This window comes from Mustela nigripes, chromosome 13 (assembly GCF_022355385.1).
Source record: "Mustela nigripes isolate SB6536 chromosome 13, MUSNIG.SB6536, whole genome shotgun sequence".
In the NCBI taxonomy this organism is placed as follows: Eukaryota; Metazoa; Chordata; class Mammalia; order Carnivora; family Mustelidae; genus Mustela; species Mustela nigripes.
This window is the reverse complement of record NC_081569.1, coordinates 45,991,723-46,014,643: the sequence shown is the minus strand read 5'-3', so window position 1 is coordinate 46,014,643 and position 22,921 is coordinate 45,991,723. Positions and strand designations below refer to the sequence as shown.

General features: G+C 40.8%; 2 protein-coding genes and 4 non-coding genes across 9 annotated transcripts in view; 5 read left to right on the top strand and 1 right to left on the bottom strand.

Annotated features, from left to right (window-relative positions):
* ZWILCH (zwilch kinetochore protein) overlaps nucleotides 1-17,657 on the bottom strand; it is a 36,688-nt gene extending 19,031 nt beyond the window's left edge. For 2 of the 4 annotated variants that reach the window (XM_059372331.1, XM_059372333.1), the window contains exons 1-8: nucleotides 17,342-17,657; nucleotides 14,776-14,827; nucleotides 12,061-12,156; nucleotides 8,608-8,726; nucleotides 4,978-5,177; nucleotides 3,786-3,856; nucleotides 3,281-3,436; nucleotides 1,625-1,696 (exon numbers count right to left, since the gene is read on the bottom strand). In XM_059372331.1, the coding sequence (XP_059228314.1) occupies nucleotides 1,625-1,696; nucleotides 3,281-3,436; nucleotides 3,786-3,856; nucleotides 4,978-5,177; nucleotides 8,608-8,726; nucleotides 12,061-12,156; nucleotides 14,776-14,827; nucleotides 17,342-17,394 (819 nt within the window). In that variant the 5' untranslated portion in view covers nucleotides 17,395-17,657. Of the gene's footprint in view, nucleotides 1-1,624; nucleotides 1,697-3,280; nucleotides 3,437-3,785; nucleotides 3,857-4,977; nucleotides 5,178-8,607; nucleotides 8,727-12,060; nucleotides 12,157-14,775; nucleotides 14,841-17,341 lie in introns of all 4 variants that reach the window. The other 2 variants (XM_059372334.1, XM_059372332.1) reach the window with 2 other exon arrangements.
* A 183-nt stretch (nucleotides 17,658-17,840) lies between these two features.
* RPL4 (ribosomal protein L4) lies at nucleotides 17,841-22,639 on the top strand. Its single transcript, XM_059372340.1, has 10 exons — nucleotides 17,841-17,949; nucleotides 19,335-19,506; nucleotides 19,694-19,800; nucleotides 20,125-20,263; nucleotides 20,706-20,830; nucleotides 21,126-21,255; nucleotides 21,557-21,713; nucleotides 21,936-22,019; nucleotides 22,125-22,245; nucleotides 22,329-22,639. The coding sequence occupies exons 1-10, from the start codon at nucleotides 17,947-17,949 to the stop codon at nucleotides 22,551-22,553; spliced, it is 1,263 nt and encodes a 420-aa protein (XP_059228323.1). The 5' UTR covers nucleotides 17,841-17,946; the 3' UTR covers nucleotides 22,554-22,639.
* On the top strand, nucleotides 19,548-19,620 carry LOC132000466 (small nucleolar RNA SNORD18). Its single transcript, XR_009399326.1, has one exon. It is a non-coding gene; the product is annotated as a small nucleolar RNA SNORD18 (small nucleolar RNA).
* LOC132000471 (small nucleolar RNA SNORD16) lies at nucleotides 19,965-20,063 on the top strand. The gene has a single exon (XR_009399330.1). It is a non-coding gene; the product is annotated as a small nucleolar RNA SNORD16 (small nucleolar RNA).
* LOC132000464 (small nucleolar RNA SNORD18) lies at nucleotides 20,535-20,606 on the top strand. The gene has a single exon (XR_009399324.1). It is a non-coding gene; the product is annotated as a small nucleolar RNA SNORD18 (small nucleolar RNA).
* On the top strand, nucleotides 21,308-21,377 carry LOC132000465 (small nucleolar RNA SNORD18). The gene has a single exon (XR_009399325.1). It is a non-coding gene; the product is annotated as a small nucleolar RNA SNORD18 (small nucleolar RNA).
* Nucleotides 22,640-22,921: the final 282 nt, after the last annotated feature.

Genomic DNA, 22,921 nt, shown 5'->3' with positions numbered 1-22,921 from the left:
GGGTCCTAAAAGAGGAGTTTTCCAGAAAGAAAAGTGAGAAAAAAATACCAGGTTTTATACAAACAGGGAAATAATAATTGGACGTAAAAGTATTAGAAATACTTGGTACTGTGCTAGCTGCTACAGGCACAGAGTACCTGGCTCTCAGATCTAGAAGGACAGAAAGAGAAGCAAACATATCACTGTGTTTGATAAACACTCTGACAAGAGGTGTGAGGAGTGAGCTTTCACAACACAAAACACAGGCGGCATAAGCCACTCTGGGGAACCAGTGCAATCACCCTAGAATAGGACATCACAGAGAGCACAGGGTGCGAGAGGGATACCCCGGGCAGAGCAAGACACACTGACCACAATGGGAGAGCATGACAGGACCAGGTACAATAAGCAGGCCAGGGTTAGGGGATCAGTGGGAGCAGAAGCAGGGCAAGAGATTAAAGAAAGAAATAAGTTGGAGCTAATAAGAACATGAAAAGAAGCTCCAAGTCAGTAAGCCATCCAGAAAATGCAAGTCAAAACCATCAAATACCACCTCATCCCCACTAGGATGGTAATAAAAATTAATAATAATCATAATAAAAAGATAATACCAAGTGTTGGCAAGGATATGGAGAAACTGGAACACACACTGCTGGTAGGAATGTAAAATCTATAGCCACTTTGGAAAACAGTTATAGTTCGGCAGCTCCTCCAAAGCTTAGAAACACAGTTATCACACTGCCCCAGGAACACCACCCAAAAGATGTGAAAATGTATGTCCCACAAAACTTATACAAGACTCTTCACGGCAGCATTATCTGTAATAGTCAAAAAGTAGAAACAACAGAAACACCCATCAGCCGACGAGTGGACGAACGAGATATGCTATAGCTATGTGATGAACTGCTATTCACTGATGAAATGGAACAAAATACTATAAAAGCAGACCAGCAGCTGCAGGGCTGGGGGGCTTGGGAGGTGACTGCTAATGGGAATGGGGTTTCTTTTGAAGAAAATGCTCTGAAATTATATGTGACCACAGTTATACAACTCTGTAAGTATATGAAAACCCACTGAATTATGTACTTGAAACAAGTGAATTTTATGGGATGTAATTTATCTCAAAGCTGTTAAAAAAAAAAAAAAAAGTAAGTAGGGCAAATGACTAAATGTAAACGGCTCTTTATCCCAGGCAAGGACATTTTGAATTTCTACTGCATTAAAATGAGGCACCCCTTGAGATTCAATTTGTAGAGTAGAGTAAAACTCACTGAGACATAAAATTCTTGAAACATATGCTAGTCTTTAGCATGAGTCAAATTCCCAGTTATTAATAAGCAGATTATACATGCATTTGGGATAAACTGGCAGCCGACCCAAGTAAAGAGGGGAACCTACTATCTGAATAAAAACTGAACACTCCAGTAAAAAGGCAGAAGAAGTGTAGCTCTTAACTAATGCTCCCTGTGATTGTAAGGACAACTACCATGCAGTAAAATCATATCATCCAAATTGCCAAGAGTATCTACTGAATACACAACAATTGGAACAGAATTTTGAAAAACTAATTAACAATGACATTAGCAAATATTCTTATGAAAACACAAGATTTAATACAAGTCACAAATTCCAGAAGGATACTCACAAGGAGAAATTTCAGTTCTCTCTGAAGATGATTCAAAGGACCTCTGGGCTCTCCCGATTCCACTTTAATATTCTAAAAAGTTCCCAAAGTCAGTTTTCACTAGTAATCCTATCTTCTCTGCATAATGGTCATAGTTACTTGCATTTCAAGCTCCCCACACATTAAAAAATATATTTCGTAAAGCACTAATGAACTGAATAAATAAGGTAATGCTGCATTTAGAACATCTTCCCCAGAGATACCATAGATCCCATCCATCCCAAGACAGTAACCTAAACTCATGCCACCAGCCCCTCTCTCTATACCATGATTGTGCCTATGTCGAACGACTGCTCTCCTCATACCCTCTCCTGCCCTTTCCCACTGAATTTCCAAAAGAAAGAGAGAGAAATGAAAATAAATACATCCTAAGACCCAATGACAAACTCAGCATTACCACATACCCAAAATAACCACCCCTAGTAAATATGTCTTAGCCAGAGGTCACTTTCTAAAGTGAACTTTCTAAAACCTTAAAAGAAGTGTGGGGGGGAACCACAATTAACACTATCAGGCTTCTGTGTACAGAGTTTTCAAAAACATAGTTGAGATTCTACTATATTGCAATTTTGTATATTTTCCTTTTGTTTGCCTAACAATAAGCATTTTTATTATCATTAAAGACACTTTAAATCATGATATGTAAAGAATGTATAATATTTCATCAGGAAAATCTATGTTAAACACTTCCCTATTGAACATTCGGGTTTGTTGTTAGTATTTTAGAAACACAGTCATTATCACAGTGTGGAATATCTTTGCACATATATTTTCGCTACCAATTCTGATTAACTTCAGACAGATTCCTAGAAAAGTAAATATAAAATGAAAAGCCTTAATAGTATAATGGTTCTGGATGTGTTGCCAATATCTACAATCTTTTAAGAATAGCAGAGATAAGTCACTTTGATTACTTCACTTGGGTCCCAACTCAAGAGACTTTATTGGGGTGCCTGGGTAGCTCAGTGGGTTAAGTGTAAGCCGCTGCCTTTGGCCCAGGTCACGATCTCAGGGTCCTAAGATGGAGTCCCAAATCAGGCTCTCTGCTTAGCAGGGAGCCTGCTTCCTCCTCTCTCTCTGCCTGCCTCCCTCTCTGCCTACTTGTGATCTCTCTGTCAAATAAATAAATAAAATCTTTTTTTTAAAAAAGAGAGAGACTTGGGCGCCTGGGTGGCTCAGTGGGTTAAGCCACTGCCTTCAGGGCGCCTGGGTGGCTCAGTGGGTTAAGCCGCTGCCTTCGGCTCAGGTCATGATCTCAGGGTCCTGGGATCGAGTCCCGCATCGGGCTCTCTGCTCAGCAGGGAGCCTGCTTCCCTCTCTCTCTCTCTGCCTGCCTCTCTGTCTACTTGTGATCTCTCTCTGTCCAAAAAAAAAAAAAAAGAGAGAGAGAGACTTTATTAATCACTAGAAAATTCTTAAGTTACATAATTGCCACCATGGGCCGAGCACCCAGCCAAACCTCCACTGGCTGCCCCTGTGAGACTTCAGGAGTAAGCTGGGCCTCTCAGAACCATCCAGCAGGCAGGGCTGGGGCTGGAAGTATGCGGCACCAGCAACAAGCTAGTTAAAAGTCAATCCACACTGAATAAACTCAAAACAAAATACGTTCACTCCTACCAAAGTTGCAGTTGAAGAAAGAGGAGGGATTTGAAGAATCTCATCAACGGGACTCCAGGAAATATCCAAAGTGATTGTAGTTTGTGACGCAGCAAGTGTGTCATCCAAGGCTGTAGACTTAAAGAGCTCATACTGGGCGAAGCCCCTGGCTGTTACCTGAAAAGAGCACACCAGCCACCATTAGCTACACTTTGACACAGCCAGAGGCCCGTTATCAAAACTACCTTGGTTCTTTTCCCAGCAGAAGAAAAAGTGCCACACTTTCCTCCCAAATGGAAAAGTAAGACAATTCTTTTTCATCACAAAAGGTGGTTACAAGGCAAAGGCAGCACCTATTTTTAGTCATTAACTTAAGTAAAAATAAACACAAACATTTCGATACTTTAAAAAAAAAAAAAAAAGAAACAAAACTAGTCATATTATGAGTGAAAAAACCTACTAAACTAGGTTAACAGGTCCATAACAATTTGAAGAAACTAATGTCACAGAAGAAAGAAATACTTACAGTAGATAAATGATGTCTTTTCTTATGTGAACTTTTCAGGTCTTCAAGATTTACACAATAATTTTTATCAGCTATAAGACATAAAAGAAAAACAACTTTAAAGGTACAATTCAAAATTATATTGTTAGAGTTGGAAAATGACAACCCCTCAAATTCTGAGGGCAGCGCAACTTCACACTAGTCATTGCGAAATTAAGTTTTAAATCCAGATGAATTGGTGACAAAGGAAGGAAAGTGGAACAAAGGAACCATGCCCCGCAGGGTTAATAAGGTTGAAACACAGCAGAAAATTTAAAGCTGGTTTTTCAGAGACCTGTTTCTCTCTCACCAGTAATTGAGTCTTTTCGGACCCCACTAACGAATCCATTAGCTGCCTGTGCGGAGCCTGGACTCGAGGTCAACGAGCATGCAAGGTTCTGCATCCCTTACCCGAGATAATGAGCCCACACCCTGTCATCCAGTTCCCAGGGGCTCAGGGATGCCCACAGCTCCTGCTCCTTGTCCTAAGATAACTTCCTGTGTCAGAGACAGAATCATGCCTTGTTCTGGTGTTAGTCTCCACCCCCAAGTGATATAGATGTTACCTATGTTTGCCCAATGCACACGCTCCATCTTTCCACATGAACAGCCACAAGCTTCCCCTGCCCTTTTCATCAATATGTATACAATGCAATCTCCCCCTAGGATCATAAACTTGCTCAGTCAGGAAGACAGATTTGGGAATATTCCCTGTCCTCTCTACGGGCTGCCTTTCTGATAATAAAACATTCTCTGCTTCAAACCCAGTGGCTCATTAGAGATTTGGTTTACTGCACACAGGAAACAAATCTGATGTCAGGGTTTAGTAAGAATGCTACTACCAAAAATATAATTAAACATCTACTATGAGATAGGAATTATATGGTTATATTCCATTTTTTTAATCCTCTGATGAAAATTTCCAAAAATACACAATATAAACCAAATGAAACCCAAATAAAACTAACAAAGCCATAAACTCCGTTCAGATTTTTGGAGCTCTGTGTCGGGAACACTTCCTATATGCCATAAGTCACACATCAGAGTAGGTTCCTGGTGGCTGACAAGTTCCACTTCTTTCTTCACAATATGTTTTCAGTAAAAACCACAACACAGTAACAATACCAATAAATAAATATACACCCCCACAAAAGTAAGATGAGTGAGCTCTCACCTTTACAACTGACTGTATATAAGACAATTCCTGTAATGCTGTGATTTGTGGTGACGAGCTCAGCTCCAAGCCAACAGATCCCTTCAGGATCTGAACTGTCGCACCTTACCCACAGGGGAGGAAGGGGAGTAACCGGCTGATTAATCTTCAGGTGGGTCATATTAGGATTGTGAGCCATGGTGTAAAGTCCGATTAACTGCCTTAAAAACAAGAGTAGGAAGAACAAACTGTAAGTAGAAACTGTCCATCAACCAAGTTTTCATTTCCAAAGATATGATGAAGGGCACCTATGATTCTGACACTGATCCTACTTTCAGTCACCAATAAGATTCTGTCCCCACCTCTAATGTGTGGGCTTTTTCCTCATACCAAGTAGTTCTCTGACACCAGCTGGGTGCCCTACAACTCAACTCAATTCTGACATCATCTACCCAGAGAAAGCATCAGATGCCACAGGTTAAGGTCTCAGTCCTATAAGACGCCCCCCTCCCCCCGCCACCCACCTTCCGATAACAAATGCAGGTCCAGGTTGTCACCTGTGCTTCTGACTGACCAGCTATAGTCCTCCTTGGGTTCAATTAATTTGCTAGGGCGACTTAAAGAACTCAGAAAAACACTTTACTTACTAGATCACTGGTTTATTATGAAAGGATATAACTCAGGAACAGCCAGATGAAGAGATGCACGGAACAAGGTATGGGGAAAGGGTGTGGAGCGCCCATGCCCTCTCTTAGTGAGCCACTTTCCCCAAATCTCCACCTGTTCACCAACCCAGAGGTTCTCTAAACACTCTCCTTTTGGTTTCCTAAGAAGCCCTAGTCACATAGGCATGAAATGATTAACTACCAGACATCAGGGACTGAACTCAACCTCTAGGCCTTCTCCCCTTCCTGGAGGTAGGGGTTTGGCTGAATGTTCTAACCCTCTAATCACAGGGTTGGTACCCTGGCAATCCCACCCCCCCAACCCCCAAGTTACCTAGGGGCTTTCCAAAAGCCACCTCATTTTTTTTTTTTTTAAAGATTTATTTATTTTAGACAGAAAGCATGTTAGCAGGAGGGCAGGGGGGTGGGCAAAGGGAGAGGAAGAGAGAGAAAGAATCCTTAAGCAGAGTCCCTGCTGAGCAGGGAGCCTGATGCAGGGCTGGATCCCAGGACCCTGAGATTATGACCTGAGCAGAAAATAAGAGCCGACTGTTCAACTAACAGAGCCACCCAGGTGCCCCCCAAAGCTACCTCACTAACGTAACAGAAGACATCTTCCTCTTTTTCCTCCCTTAAGAAACTCTAAGGGTTTTAGGAACTCTGTGCCAGGAACATTGGACAAAGACCAAATATGTTTCTAATTATAAATTCCAATACCCTAGTATCCCAGAAACAAAAATCTGGAAATTAAGCGGCAAACTACATAAATATTTCACCCAGTGATGAAGTGGGAGAAGGGCACACCAGGCACACACCAGAAAGTGACGAGAATGTAGCTATCTAGAAGCAGGGAGTCCAATAGGGTAGGGTAGAGATTCAGTAGGAGTTAAAGTAGGCTGTGAGGTGAAGCAGAAGAAATAGGTATGATACATTAATTATACCTCAATAAAGCTGGGGCAAGGAAAAAAAAGGAGCCAGTAAGTACATGAAAAGATGCATGAGGTCATTAGGCACTGGAACACTTAAGGAAAACTGAATAGTCTGTGAATGAGATAAAAGTACTGTAACTGTTAAACTTCCAGATTTTGATCATTATTCTGTGGTTACATAAGAGAATATACTTGTTCTCAGAAAATGCATAGTGAAGTATTTAAAGGTAAAGGAGCACAGTATCTCCAACATTCTCTCAATATTTCATTTAAAAAATGTGTGTGGGTGACAGGAGTTATGTTATATAGGTGGCAGAGTGGGGGAGGACTACGAGGAGGAGGAGGAATGAGAGAGAAGATGACAAAGCAGATTTGGCAACATGTAAATAACTGGAAAATATGGGTCAAGGGTATACGAAGTTCCTGTGCTATTCTTTCAACTTTTTTGTAAATTTGAAAGTGTATCATAACTAAAATTTACCAAAAAATGTAGCTGGAAATTTTCCATAGAGATGAAAACTTAATTTATTACCAATGGATGTTCAACAAAGGGAGTTCTAAGGGATTGTGTTTCAGAAAGGAAACACAATAACCCCAAAAAGAAGGTCTCAAATGCAAGGCAAGGCAATGATAAGCATAGGGATAAATCCAAACAAGCACTGGATGGAGAAAACAATACCGATAAATAATGTTTATTGTAGGGGAAAAAGGAAAAAAAGGTCAAACATGACTTAAAATCAAGAAGCCATAAAAGACTGATAAATTTAACTACAGAAAAATGTCAAAAGCTTCCACCTGGCAAAATAAACCAAAACCACCACAGGGAGTCACTTTGTGAGTATTATTGTTAGAGTCCTTATCATCCACTGTTATTATTTATATAACTTATATCCTCCAGAACTCCTTGACAGCAGTAACTTTGGTTGTGGAAGTGAGGGGGGCCAGCTCGGGAGTGCTGCACTCAGCTACATAGCAGGGAGGCAGGAAGCAAAGGTGGGCTGGTAGACGGGGCAGCAGGCTTTCTAACAGGGGCACTGCTGGCATCGGGGTGGGATAATTCCTCCTTGAGCAGGAGAGCCCAGTACACTGTAGGACGTTCCCTATCCACAGCCCAGGCCAATCGCTCCCCTCAGACACTGTAACAACCAAAAAGTACCCCTGTGTACTTCCAAATGCCCACAGGCTATGGCTCCCCTGGTGGCGAAGCTCTGGAGTAGAGAGTGAAGGTTCCTATGTGTCATTTATAAGAAATTTGGATTGTATCATGACTTTTAAGCAAGGAAGCAACACAACCATGCTTTCAGTGATTTCTAAAGATCTCTGGTGGCAGTGAGGAAGAAAGACTAGAAGGGAACCAAATACAAAGTAAATAATTAAAAAGCAATGGGGCACCTGGATGGCTCAGTGGTTTAAGCCTCTGCCTTTGGGTCAGGTCATAATCTAAGAGTCTTGGGACTGAGCCCCACATCAGGGTCTCTGCTCAGCGGGGAGCGTGCTTCCCCCACCCCCATCTGCTTGCCTCTCTGCCTACTTGTGATTTCTCTCTGTCAAATAAATAAAAATTTAAACACACACACACAATTAAGAAGCAAGAGCAAATGGTATAGGGGAGTGGAGAAAGGGACCAGGACACAGTCTTCTTGGTCATGCTTCAGACACCTATGGGATATTCAAGTAAAGCCATCCCTGAAGATTTGGGTATCATGACTAGGGAGAGGGTTAAGAAAGGAGGGAAGGATCTGGACTACATACATATTGTTTTCCCCAATGTTTCTAAGAACACCTTTTTTTTTTTAATTTTTTTAAAAGATTTTATTTATTTACTTGACAGATAGAGAGATCACAAGTTGGCAAAGAGGCAGGTATAGAGAGAGGGGGAAGCAGGCTCCCTGCTGAGCAGAGAGCCCGATGCAGGGCTCAATCCCAGGATCCCGAGATCGTGACCTGAGCCGAAGGCAGAGGCTTAACCCACTGAGCCACCCAGGCGCCTCTAAGAACACTTTCATTTAAATCTGGCTTCCAGCCCTCCACTTAGCTCAATGCTAAGAAAAACTTACCTTGCTCTCCCAACTGGTAAAGCAAGTGGTCCAACATTCTCCCCAGTAGAGAAATCAGAAATAGCTGTTTCTTCACATTGTGGTTCTTCAACATGACTTGTTTCTTCCTTGTCTAAAGGCTTAAAAAATATTTTTAAATCATTTAGTCAGGTAAAAAAACACTTAACAGCCATTTCTTCACTATGCTAGAACATAACGTACTGGTTTCCAAACCCTTAAGCACAAATGACTGTGTGATGGCAAGAATCACAGCTACAAACCAGTCTGATACCACCAAATCTTGCCATCAGAAGTACTTCCACTGTCCTGTAAAAAGATAATGATCTAAATTGCTACTGACAGAGGAAGCATCTGATGCCATAAGAAAAGGAAGTCTCCAAAATGTATAAATGATGAACCAAAGGCAAAACACCAAGGGAAACCCTGTGGAAGACTCCTGATTTTTCACTCCCAGAACTCAAAGGGCCAGAGCCCTTACTCATTAAATCTACTCCTTTTAGGACTAGCAGCTCTCATTTGTGTTACAAGTTCTAAACCTATGTGTTTCTAATATCTCCATGTTTAAGTAGTTACATAATTCAGCCTTGCCAATAATAACAATAACCCCAAGAGTTCATATTTCCTGAGCATTACTATGTAACACCTACTATTCTAAGTTTTCTGTTACTTTTCATAAAAATCCTGAAATAGCTACTACTATTAACTCTTGTTTAAAAGATTTTATTTATTTATTTGGGGGGGGGGCAAAGGAGAGGAAGAGAGAGAATCTCAAGCAGGCTCTTATTGAGCACAAGACCCCAAAGGGCTTGCTCTCACAACCCAAAGATCATGACCCAAGTCAAAACTAAGAGTCAAACACTTAACCGACTGAGCCACCCAGATGCCCCATTAACAACTCTTTTTTTTTTTTTTTAAAGATTTTATTTATTTATTTGACAGACAGAGATCACAGGTAGGCAGAGAGGCAGGCAGAGAAGCAGGCTCCCCACTGAGCAGGGAGCCCAATGCAGGGCTCGATCCCAGGACCCTGGGATCACGACCTGAGCCAAAGGCAGAGGCTTTAACCCACTGAGCCAACCAGGCGCCCCAACAATTCTATTTTATAGATGGAAAAACTGAGGTAGCCAATGGCTAAATAACTTGCCTAGAATCACACCCAGTGAGTGGCAACTGCAACATTTGAATCTAGATAGTCTGACTTGACTTCAAAACTCTGGATCTTGGGGCGCCTGGGTGGCTCAGTGGGCTAAAGCCTCTGCCTTCGGCTCAGGTCATGATCTCAGGGTCCTGGGATCGAGCCCCACATCAGGCTCTCTGCTCAGCAGGGACCCTGCTTCTTCCCTCTCTCTCTGCCTGTCTCTCTGCCTACTTGTGATCTCTTTCTATCAAATAAATAAATAAAATATTTAAAAAAAAAAAACAACTCTGGATCTTATCCATTAAGCTCTTCGGGCAGTAAATACTCCGCCCACTTAATAGGTATCAGACCCAGATATTTCCTCAACTTTGAATTTCTTTTGCAGGATCACAGATCTCAGTCCCTTCTAAGCCTGGCTTTCCAAAGAGGACCTAGAACAGATGGTATCCAAAATGTCATTTTTTTCTTCTATTTAATACCCATCTACGTAAAATTTGCGCTTTAAGCTCTACTGATCTTCGCAGAGACAATGGCCATTTTGACTGCTCCTCATCCAAAAATGCCCGGTCCCCCGTGAATTGCAGGGACCTTCCCAAAACTGTGAGCTGCATCCTCACTAGAATCCTAACTCACATTCCCACATCCCCCTTGGCTCATCCTTATCTTTTCCTAGGTGACTCATCTTCACCTGAACATCTTAATTTTTTTTGGCTTTACTCTACATACATTTTCCCTTCTCCCCATAAAAAAAGTCTAAATTCAACCACATAACTCACCCATAATTATTTCCTAAGCATCTGTCCACTATATATAAGCAGTAATAATGCCCTTCCATTAACATAAAAGACAAAGTTGCCCTTTTTCCTCAAAAGGAGCTTTTGTATGCATTCAAATGAAAAGCTCCCTGCTCCTTCACCAGACAGCATGAGAATCCTAAAGCATCAAACAGAAGAGTTCCTTCTAAAAGCACCTCCACTTTCCCCTATTAGAGTCTGTTCCAATCTACTTCAGGAAACAATGTAGTCAAAGGAATGGGTTCTGGCCCCAAAGCAACCATGTAACCTGACGGCATTATCACCATTCAATAAAAATCATTATAATTCCTCTGCCAAAACACCATAATTAAAACACAAAGGTTTCAAGCTGGAATTAAAAAGTGATGCAAAAGATAAGACGTTTTCTGTTACATTTCACAAACAATAATTCAAGTAGAACTTCATGAGTCATAGCTATTTATGCTGTGCTGTTCAATACGACAGTCACTGGCCACATGCAGCTCCTGAGTACTGGAAATGGGGCCAGACAAATGAAAATGTTAAGTGTAAATACGCACCAGATTTTGAAGATGCAGCATGGGGGAAAAAAACTTGAAATATCTCATTAATGATTTTTACATTAACTGTGCTTTGAAATGGTATTATCACATTTATGAGACTAAATAAAAAGCATTATTAAACCTAATTTCAGACAACCCCATGCCTCGGTATTTACCGTAAAGAAAAAACATGTTTATGCAAAAAAAATGTGCACAAAAATGATTATAGCAGCTCTATTCATAATCATTGGAGACAGAAAAAAGCCCAAACGTCATTCAGAGGGTGACTAGATAAATAAATGATGGTCCATCCATACCACAGAATCTACTCAGCAACTACAAGAAATGAACCACTGATATGCATACAACTTGGATCTATCTCAAAGGTATTATGCAGAGTGAAAGAAGCCAGACTTGAAAGGTTACACATTGTGTGAGTCCATTCACGACTTTCTTAAAAAGATAAAAACTACACCAAGGGAGAAGAGATCAGTGGTTGCTGGGGGATTTTCAAGGGATAGCATGACGGAGCTGTTTGGAGTGATGGAACTGTTTTGTGCCTTGATTGTGGTGGTGATTACCAGAGTCTATACATGTGCCAAGATTCAAAGAAGTGGACAAGAAAAGAAAAAAGTCAACTTTATTGTATAATTAATTTCACTTTTTTTTAAAAATCAGGCTACTTTAAAATTTTAAATTACCTATACAGTTCTTATTATATTTCTATTGGACATCACTGTATCTACTTCTGAAAGAATTAGAATCCACTTTCCTAGTATGCTGATAAAAAAAAAAGTGCACATTTGAGATCATTTGCAAACTGAATTTCCTACTAGGAATTAAACACAGGAGTGCCTGGCTGGCTCAGTTGGTGGAGCATGCGACTCTTAATCTTCGGGTCGAGCCCCACATTGAGGATAGAGATTACTTAAAAATAAAATCTTAAATAAAAAAGAAAAAAAAAAGAATTAAACAAGTGCAAAGCCCAAGCACTACTTACCAATTTCTCCATGATGAATACTAGGTCATTTTCATTTAGAATATTTTTCAAAGGATTCGGTTGGCCTTTGCTGATCAACTGCACTTGAATATCAGCCTATTAAAAATAGATAATGTCAAGGAACGTTATATATGCACACATACCTATCAGTACGAATATTTGAACACTTAAAGACTAGTTTTACGCAAGCGGCCGAGAAAGAGAATTTGAACAAGACATAATATTCTAAAGAGAAGATTGCATTTATTCTTTGCTGTGTTTTTTCATGTTTAGACAAACCTAGCTCTATTCACCTCTACACATGCTTCAGGGCCTCCCTAAAGTGCATCCCGATTGTAGAGCTTTCTTTTGATTAGGATCACACAGACTTCTTCTTTCGTGACTCATAGTGTATTTACTATATTGTACCATGTAATTAGCAGTTTATAAATATGATCTTTTCTTCTGATTGTACTATGGAACTTAGGACTTTTATCAATCTCTAGGAACTGTATATTTTTTCCCTCCAATTGCAAACATGTTTATTGCAGAAAAGTCTGAAAATACAAAGCTAAGTCATTTTTTAAAAATACACATATAAATCGATTAGCCAGGATAATCACTAGTCACTAGCATGGTTTGCACCTATTTTGTCAGATCTTTTCCCAGGCGCATAAATAAATCCCCTTAAGTAGAAATGTATTCAGTATTTAGATATCTAGATAAGATTTTGCTTAATAAAAATATGACATCTGTATCATACACTTCTTTCCATCTATTAAGTGTTCTTTGGCTCTACCATCACATAACTAATCTCATTTTGTTCAATATTTGGATTTTTTTTTCCCTTAAGATTTTATTTATTTACTTGACAGAAGAGATCACAAGTAGGCAGAGAGGCAGGCAGAGAGAGAGAGAGAAGCAGGCTCCCCGTCGAGCAGAGAGCCTGAGGCGGGGCTCGATCCCAGGACCCTGGGATCATGACCTGAGCCGAAGGCAGAGTCTTTAACCCACTGAGCCACCCAGGTGCTTAAGTTACCTGCTGCAATAAACAATAATAGACATCCCTGAATTGCTTTCTTAAGATGAATACTTAGAATCACACTGACTTTGTCAAATTGCCTTGCAAATATGCTGCCCCCATATATTTGCATTCCCATCACTTATGGCAACACAGAGTATTTTCACTGTTTATTTTTACCATCTCACAGCAAAAAATAGTGTCTTGTTTGTTACTGTTTTTTCAAAGTTATTCCATTATTAATGAAGGTGAGCAGTCTCTCAAAGGCTTATCATTGACAAATAACTCTCATTACTTGAATCTGTTTCATTTCTCAGGTTGGATTTTAAAGCATTTAGATACCAAGTTCAGAAAGCAAAGGATGCTGTATTGTTCTAATCTACTAGGTTCTTGAATTTCAAGTACTGTTGTAGATTGAATATGTCCCCAAAAGATACAGTGAAGTCCTAACCCCTGGTTCCTCTGAATGTGACTATTAGAAAAAGGGTCTTGGCAAATATAATCAAGTTAAGGATTAGCTTGGATTGTGGGGCGGGGGAAGGGGCTACTTCCAATGACTGATGTACTTATATACTTATAAGGAGGGAAAGATTTACGGACATAGACACACAGGGAATGCAATCTAGTAACAGCGGCAGAAATAGAGTGATGTGTCTACACAGCAAGAAACTCCAAGGATTGTAGGAAACCACCAGAAACTAGGAAGAGCTGAGGAAAAATCCTTTCCTAGAGCCTCCAATAGCAGCATGGCCCTTCTGCCACCTCCATTTCAGAGTCCTAGTCTCCAGAATAGCAACAGAATAAATTTCTGATGTTTTAAGCATACCAATTTGTGGTTACAGCAGCCCTAGGAAACTAATATATGTATTAAGCAAGAATTCCAATGAGGAAGGATTAATACATTTACCTAGATATACTTAATTCCTATGTTTGGTTAGTAAAAAGTCCAACAGTAAGAAATAACTCTACTTGTAATTTTCTTTCTGGGCTTATTTATTTATTTATGTCTTTTGTCTATTCTTCTATTACAGTTGTCACTTTTCTTTGATTTTTAAGAATTTTTTATGTATTTTATATACATGATATTAACCTTTATCTTATATGACTATTTCTCTACAGCTTATTTGTTTTTTAGCATATAATTACTTTTAGTTCACTTTAGTTTAGTTATTTTATAAATTAAACCTTACAGGGACTTTAGCTATGAAACACTTGGCATATATCAGATGCTTAATAAATCCAAGAATATTTATAGCAGCTTTATTCGTAACTATGAAAAACTGAAAACAATTCATGTGTCCACCAGCTGGTAAATAGATATGCATCACACATCCATATAATGGGATACTATCCAACAATAAAAAGGAATGAACTACTGATCCACACAAAAAATAGATAAATCTCAAATGTACTACATTCCTTGATAGAAGCCAAAAGACTACATACTGCGTGATTTTATTTATATGACACCCTGGAAAAAGACAGAGACAGAGGGCTGGTTATAAAGGTACATGATATTTTTGGAGGTGCCGGAAATGTTCTAGATGTTGGTCATAGGGCTGGTTATATGACTGAATGCATTTTTAAAAACTCATAGAACTGTACTCTAAAAGGGTGGGATTTACTCTAAATTAACTTCAATGAGCCCATCTTTTAAAGAAGCAGAATGTTAGAATTACTGAGTTGTGTTTAAAAATGAAATAAATTGTTCATACCTCATAGACAAATGGATCTTTATGGACTCCTTTCTTTTCTTCATCAAACTCCCTGAAATGAAGAACTACATATGAAAAACAGAGCTACAGTATTCTGACATTTAAATTCAGTAGTCATCAGTTTATCTTTGCATGACATGTGAGAAAAGCAAAATGCAAAGTAGTCATGGCAGCCCGAAGGCATGGTTGGGAAGAGGGAAAAAAGCAGGAAAAGAATATGAGAAGGGACTCCTGGGTGGCTCAGTCGGTAAAGCTGCCTTTGGATCTGGTCATGATCTCAGGGTCCTGGGATTGAGTCCCACATTGGGCTCTGCTCAGTGAGGAGTCTACTTCTCCCTCTGCCTGCCACTGTCCCTGCTTGTGCGCGCTCTCTCTCTCTGACAAATAAATTAAAAAAAAAAAGAGTATGAGAAAAAAGAGATGTGGCAGAAATTAATAAACTGCTGCCCACAACTGGGCACAGTGGCTTCTCAGAGGCAGGAGGAAATCAGGTTATCTACCTGTACTCTCTTATCTTGTAAAACACATCATCAGTTACTATTGAAATGTAATTTACCATGTAACTCAAGGTAAGTAAAAATCACTGGATTCTGATCTGCACTGAATCAGTGGGTAACCACAGAAAAGTTATTTAAGGTTCCCAGCCCTAGATTTCTATGGTTAAAATAGAAACATCTATTCTCCCTCTATTTTTATCGACTGTCACTAAAAACTTAGTATACTAACTTGATAAGCACAAAACTCAGATATAATTAATAATTATCATTTCATTCCAGAAAGTTCTAAAATAGTCATCCCAAAGCATGTGAACAATAAACCATTAAACATACCAAAATGCACATCAGCCTGATCTACACTCTGAAAGAGACACAATCTTTAGAGACCTAAAGAAGCCCAATGGGATTGTCTCAGGATACCATTTGTTATTTGATCTACTCTGACTTACTGAAATAAAAACAGGAGAGCTAGGCCTGTGAATGACTCACTTTTGCCATTTTGGACAAGACAGTGATTTATTTTTAAAGATATTTGTCCTTTATGTATAACTGAGGGATGTTATTCAATCAATTATTCAACAATCATATATGTTATAGGCAGGCACTCTTTATAGGTGTCCAGGATATACAACAAAAACATAGTCCCTGGTTCCTAGTCTTGACTGAAGCCCAAAGAGCCAACAGCTAGAATACAAGGTGATGGGTGCTCCAACAGAGGTGAGTGGAGGGTGCTGTGTTGGCACAATGGAAGACTTGTTGCTATACTAGTAGAAATTCATCCTGAAAGTCAAGAGGAGCTCACTAAAAGATTTTATTTTATTTTAAAGATTTTATTTGAGAGTGAGCATGAGCAGGCGAGAGGGGCAGAGGCAGAGAGAGAAGCAGCAGGGAGCCCTACATGGGGCTTGATGCCAGGACTCTGAGATCAGGACCTGAGCCAAAGGCAGACACTTAACTGACTGAACCATCCAGACACCCCACTAAAATGTTTTAAACGAGAAACACTTTTCTGATCATGAGATGGAGGGCATGACCTTGGAGGCCAGAATAATAAAAAATTATGGCATTTAGAAAATAAAGGCTTAGATTACATCAGTGGTTCTCAAATGTGGTGTGAGGCCAGCAGGAGGTTTCACCTAGAATTTGTCAGAATTCTTTGGCCCCACCCAGATTTACTAAATCAGAAAGCCTGGAGATGGGGCCCAGCAATCTTGCCTTTGGACAACCCTCCAGGTGATTGATGCAAACTCAAATTTGAGACCTGCTGGATTCGATTTTAAAGTTGGATGCAGACTAGATGGAATCCCCTTCTGTACTAGCAATTCACTTTAAGAATACTTTTTTTTTTTTTAAGATTTTATTTATTTATTTATTTGACAGACAGAGATCACAAGTAGGCAGAGAGGCAGGCAGAGAAAGGAAGAAGCAGGCTCCCCACTGAGCAGAGAGCCCGATGCGGGGCTCCATCCCAAGACCCCAGATCATGACCCGGGCCGAAGGCAGAGGCTTTAACCCACTGAGCCACCCAGGCGCCCCTAAGAATACTCTTAAAGCACAGTGAAATAAAGGTACTTAAAAAAACAAACAAAAACAAAACAAAACAAAAAGCCAACACACTACAGCGGCAGCACGAACAGTTATTCTGAATAGACACTACGTTTCACTCCAGAAAAGCTTTAAACAGATGAAGAAGGCTGACATCTATTTTCCCATCTCCTGAGAGGTGTCGTCAGCATCTCCTAAGTTCCGTGCACTACGGGCATGAATAAAGCGCCTCTTGAAAAATTTGTCACCTCCCACCCCGATTGATAACGTAGACTTGTTTTCTTCTATAGGAGACTACAAGCAAGCCCCCACAGGGCCAACCCCACAACGGAGCAGATAACCGGTCTTCCCCAATTCCCAGACCCCAGGAAAGCTGCCTTAGTCTGTAACTTAGGCGCCCCCGATAACTGACAAGGCGCTTCTTCCCAAAGCAGGGGCAGAAGGCTGGGGGCGGAGACCGAAAAACATGCCGAGGGAGCAGTGCTGCCCTGGCACCCTAGGCAACAGCACCGGCTACAACTCACTGCAGGAGACGAGAGTAAAACTCCTCCGCCGCTCTGTTGATTCGGGACCACATCACGCCCCAATTCGACTGCAGATGCGAGACCGCCAAACTGAACTGCGCGCCGGCCGCTGACGTCCGGGGTCATGACCCTCTCGCCGGGACTACGTTTACACCCCACCCACGCCCGCCAGGCCCCGTTTGTCCACAAAGTTAATCTTTTGTTCTAGAGGACACAGCGGTCTTTTCCGTCCCCGCAGTTTTCCATTCCCTAAAGAAAAAGTTAAAATAAGTTGCAGTGGTCGAAAGGGAAAGGAAACCTCTTCTCGCGAGAGTTGCCACGCCTCCTTACGGATTATTCCGCGAAAAGAAGTCCCTTGTTTCTAAGCGCTTTTCTTGGCTTTGAAAGTCCGTAGATACCGTAATGTGATACATATAAAGAAATAATGCTCTATTTTTTGTTTTTATAGAGTGGAAGAGTGATATTTTGTGTCTCTGGATTGGTTCTGAGGCGGGGCGTGTTGGCGGACGAGTGGAAGCTTACATATAGAGCGGAAGTAGTAGGTACTTCCTTTTCCTATAGGAGCCGCCGGGTAGAGAGGAGCGTGGCCCTCTCCTCTCCCCGCGATGGTGAGTGGAAGCTCTGTCTGGAGGGCTCTTCCCTGCTCTCGGGTCCCGGCGGGAATGGGTTGGGGGCTTGGGGCATAAAATCTTCATGAGAGAAAGCGAGGAAAAGGAGATGAGGGTCAAAGGTGTATTCTTGTGGCTCGGAGCTGAGTAGGGCGGCTTTACGGCAGCCATTTTAGAGGCAACGTGGGCGTCCCAGCACAGGCCGATTCCAGATCGCTCTCAGGTGCAGAGGAACCTTTGGGATTTTAGCTTTCCGTGGATCGTAGAAGGCATGGGTTCTCTTGACAGTTCGGAAGTTTTGGGGGCCTAACGCTAAATCGGAGTGAAAATCAATTTTGGGCCTTGAATTTTCACGGGTGGTTCAGTAAGGACTATGACGGTGTTTCGAGATAGATTTTTTGAAAGACTTGCATATCCACTTTCTTTTTAATTGTCTGTTCGTCTAAGAATAGCCTCTACAAAAGCTTCCTGACCCTCTTTTAAAAATTGTTCCGTTTGGTGCACGCTAAACCTTGGAGTTCTTAGTTCATAGTACGACTGTCACATGCACTGCATTCCACAAATAATGTGTAGTGTTTTGTGCCATAGAGAGTTAAGTGAAAAAAGGGGACAAAAAACACTTGGGTTGCTTGGATCCTAATTTTGACAGGATAACACCTAAATACTTGCTGGTCATGACTGTTGGGAACATGGGGGAATGGGAGTGGAGCAGTAGTTGGGCCTTAGAGTGATCAGAGAAACTTTCCAAAAGGTGGCCTGAAGGAGTGTGAGAAAGCATGCTGAGCCTCTGTAGGATGAAGACAGCTACTTCTGAGGCAGAAGGGGTCTGGCCCTGAGTGTAGGGACAGTGATGTCTGGAAAAGATTATGGGAGATGAGGTCCAGCAGATCACATAAGCCATCCTCAGAATTTCAGTAGGTTCAATCTTCTTTGGGAAGATTGAGCAAAAAGTAATACGACCAGTTATTTTTTTTTTTGGTGAGTTTCTTGTGATGTGTTGGGGATGAAGGGGGCCAGGGGCATAAATTTTAAGTAGAGCTGTGGTAGACTAGATTTGTTGATGATGTGGTAAATATTCAGAGGGTGGCATTAAATAGCATTTGCAAACCTTCCAGTATGCTTTTGATCATTTTGTACGGTCTGGGTTGAAAGATGAATGGTAAATTTTGTGGTAGATTTTGAGGTTCTAAATATCCTTTAAGTGTAAGAATTTATTTGTTAATAAACCTGATGTGTTAGCAACAGCCTTGGTTTCAGCTCTGAGTATTGTCTACCAGCGCAAATACAAATCTCTTCTGTACTCAGTCTTTAAAGGTGTTGCTAATAGGAGAGAATAGTGTCTCTGACATCATCTGTCAACATAAATCTGTTTTTCTTTTTCCCAGGCGTGTGCTCGCCCATTGATATCTGTGTACTCCGAAAAGGGGGAATCATCTGGCAAAAATGTTACTTTGCCTGCTGTGTTCAAGGCTCCCATTCGCCCGGATATTGTCAACTTTGTTCACACCAACTTGCGCAAAAACAACAGACAGCCATATGCTGTCAGTGAATTAGCAGGTATGGATTTTTTAAGGGTTGATGTTTTAAGACCTACTTAACAGTAGTGATGAAATTCCATTCCATTGGTCCGTGTTTCTGAATCAACATGATTTTTCTGGATGTTCTGATGCTGTTGCTATCATGGGTAATAGTTCTAGAATGGTATGGCTGAGTAGCTAAAACTTGTATTTTTTCCCAATTTCAGGTCATCAAACCAGTGCTGAGTCTTGGGGTACTGGCAGAGCTGTGGCTCGAATTCCCAGAGTTCGAGGTGGTGGGACTCACCGGTCTGGCCAGGGTGCCTTTGGAAATGTATCCTTTGTTTCACTCTGGATTGGTCAGCCCTTGTGGAATTTATCAGACGTGACCTGATTAATTCATATGAGCAGTTTTTGAAATTTTTTTCAGCATATTAATAGTGTTCAAGTTAAACCTTGCCCTGGGCAGATAGAGGCTTGGCGTGAGGAAGTTCTGCTTGCAATGATGTCGTAATTTGCGTCTTACTCTGTTCTCAGCGACAGTTGCCTGCTGTCAGTAAGCTGGTTCAGAAGGGTGACGAAAATTCTTACTGAGCAAGACATAAGTCTTTTAATTCCTTAAATTCCTAAGAAATGTGATTCTTAACTGGGAAAATAGATGTGTCGTGGGGGCCGCATGTTTGCACCCACCAAAACCTGGCGCCGTTGGCATCGCAGAGTGAACACGACACAGAAGCGATACGCCATTTGCTCTGCCCTGGCTGCCTCGGCCTTACCAGCGCTGGTCATGTCTAAAGGTTTGTATATTTTGTATTATAGAAATGGTACAAAATACTTTTTTTTCTCTCTCTCTCTCTACCTAACCCATTTTATTCATGCTAATAATTGTATGGATTCTATTCATCCCAGAGTCCCTATATTAAATAATAGTTCTGACTACTTCAATCTATAGTAAGTCTTTGGTGAATACTGTGTAATAACTGGTGAACTAAATGGAATGTAGTGATTTCATGTATTAGAAAACTTTTCCGCTCAAACTTCATCATGTCCCTATTCTGTTTTAAATGGTCAAAATGATGAGATTCCACTTAATTGGTCCGTGTTTCTGAAACACATGATATTTGTGGAAATTCTGATTTGGCACATTTGCTTTCGTGGAGTATATGAAATGTTTCTTGATTTTTTTTTTAAAACGTTCGGGATAATCAGATATTTGTTGGTGTTACTTGGCATTGTCAGGTCATCGTATTGAGGAAGTTCCTGAACTTCCTTTGGTGGTGGAAGATAAAGTTGAAGGCTACAAGAAGACCAAGGAGGCTGTTTTGCTTCTTAAAAAACTTAAAGCCTGGAATGATATCAAAAAGGTAGGCTTAATGAACAAATTTTTACTTTGTGGTCCTTGACACAGATCTGTTGTCAGATTTTTAAATTTCAGAAGGTGTCTGGAGGACAGTGTAACTTCAGTGGATAGGAGAAAAGGACTCTCTAAAACCTTATAACTTGGGTTTTGAATCTTGATTGCCATTTGCTGCTGTGTGTGAATGTTGAGCAGTTAATTGTGGCTCCTTTTCATCATCTGTAAAGTGGAGTTTAACTTTGAAGTTCAATTGCAGGGTTTGTATCTTAATCGAAAAACTAATAAATGTTCTCACTTTTTAGGTCTATGCCTCTCAGCGAATGAGAGCTGGCAAGGGCAAAATGAGAAACCGCCGTCGAATCCAGCGCAGGGGACCCTGCATCATCTACAATGAAGACAATGGTATCATCAAGGCCTTCAGAAACATTCCTGGTAATTGTTCTGCTTACTTCAACTGCCCATATGATGGGAGCTTCCTCAGCTTTTATTATGATGAGATTCCACTTTATGGTCCGTGTTTCTGAAACACATGATTATGTGGAACTTCTGATATTCAGCTGAATAAGTAACACCAATGATGGTTGAAACTGCCTAATTTGTGACGTAATTTTCGGGTACCTTATGTAACCCATAAGTCATAAACATGATTTGTATTTCTTGTATTTAAAATACAGGTTCCCTAACTGTTTTCCCTTGTTTGTTTCCTCATAATTCGGGCTTCTTGTTTCCAAAGGAATTACTTTACTTAATGTAAGCAAACTGAACATTTTGAAACTTGCTCCTGGTGGGCATGTGGGACGTTTCTGCATTTGGACTGAAAGTGCTTTCCGCAAGTTAGACGATCTTTATGGCACTTGGCGTAAGGCTGCCTCCCTCAAGAGTAACTACAAGTGAGTGTTCTTTGTTTTCATATGTTGAACACAGGTGTTCATGCTGTGAATATTTACATTCAGAATTGGTTTGCATGTTTTCTAAATAATGTGACCTTTATGTTCAAATTCAGTATTGTGAAATGGTGAGATACTCTGAACAGCAGTAGTGTAATGGAATTCTGAGGGGACTCTGAGAAATAGGAATTGAGCATCTTACTGTTCGGCATTTTTTTTTTTCAGCCTTCCCATGCATAAGATGCTTAATACAGACCTTAGCAGAATCTTGAAAAGTCCAGAGATCCAAAGAGCCCTCCGAGCACCACGGTAAAGTTGTGATACCTGCTGTTGCTAAAGCCTCATATGCATAGTATTGGCTATTTCAGAAATGGTGGGTAATGTGAATAAGATACTAATGTTCCTTTTTAACAGCAAGAAGATTCATCGCAGGGTCCTGAAGAAGAATCCACTGAAGAACCTGAGAATCATGTTGAAGCTAAACCCCTATGCAAAGACCATGCGCCGGAACACCATTCTTCGCCAGGCCAAGAATGTGAGTGAGAGTTTGGTTTTTGATGATAGGTTAACTTCTTTTGAAAGATAGGATTCTTAGGTTTTTGTCTTAATTTGTTGCAGCACAAACTCCGGATGGATAAGGCGGCAGCAGCCTTAGAAGCCAAATCAGGTGAGAAGGGAGTTCCAGGCAAGAAGCCTCTGGTAGGGAAGAAAGGAAAGAAGGCTGTTAGTGTGAAGAAGCAGAAGAAACCTGTGGTGGGGAAAAAGGCTGCAGCTACCAAGAAACCAGCAGCTGATAAGAAGCCTGCAGAAAAGAAACCCACTGCAGAGAAGCCTGCTGCCTAAAAACTTAACGTTTATTCATAAAAGTCAAATAATTTTGGACAGCTAATTTTGAATAAAGACATGATCAAAGCCATTGAGAAGCAAGACTTGTTGGATGTGTTTGTGAATCTTGTTTAGAATTTTGTTTGTTTCCTCATAATTCGGGCTTCTTGTTTTCCATTTTAGAGTTTGGTGTAAAACAGGGCCTTGCCTTTACAGTCCATGCCATTGGATGGGAAGAAGAATGCTCATAAATCCAGATTAAAAAATCAGTTTGTAATGTTTTGAGATGCAGGTGGTTAAAAGACTTCTCAGATGTGCAGAAGCTGTTAGAAGATTTAGCACTCCTCAGGCACCTGGCTGGCTGCCTCAGTTGGTTGAGCATCCAT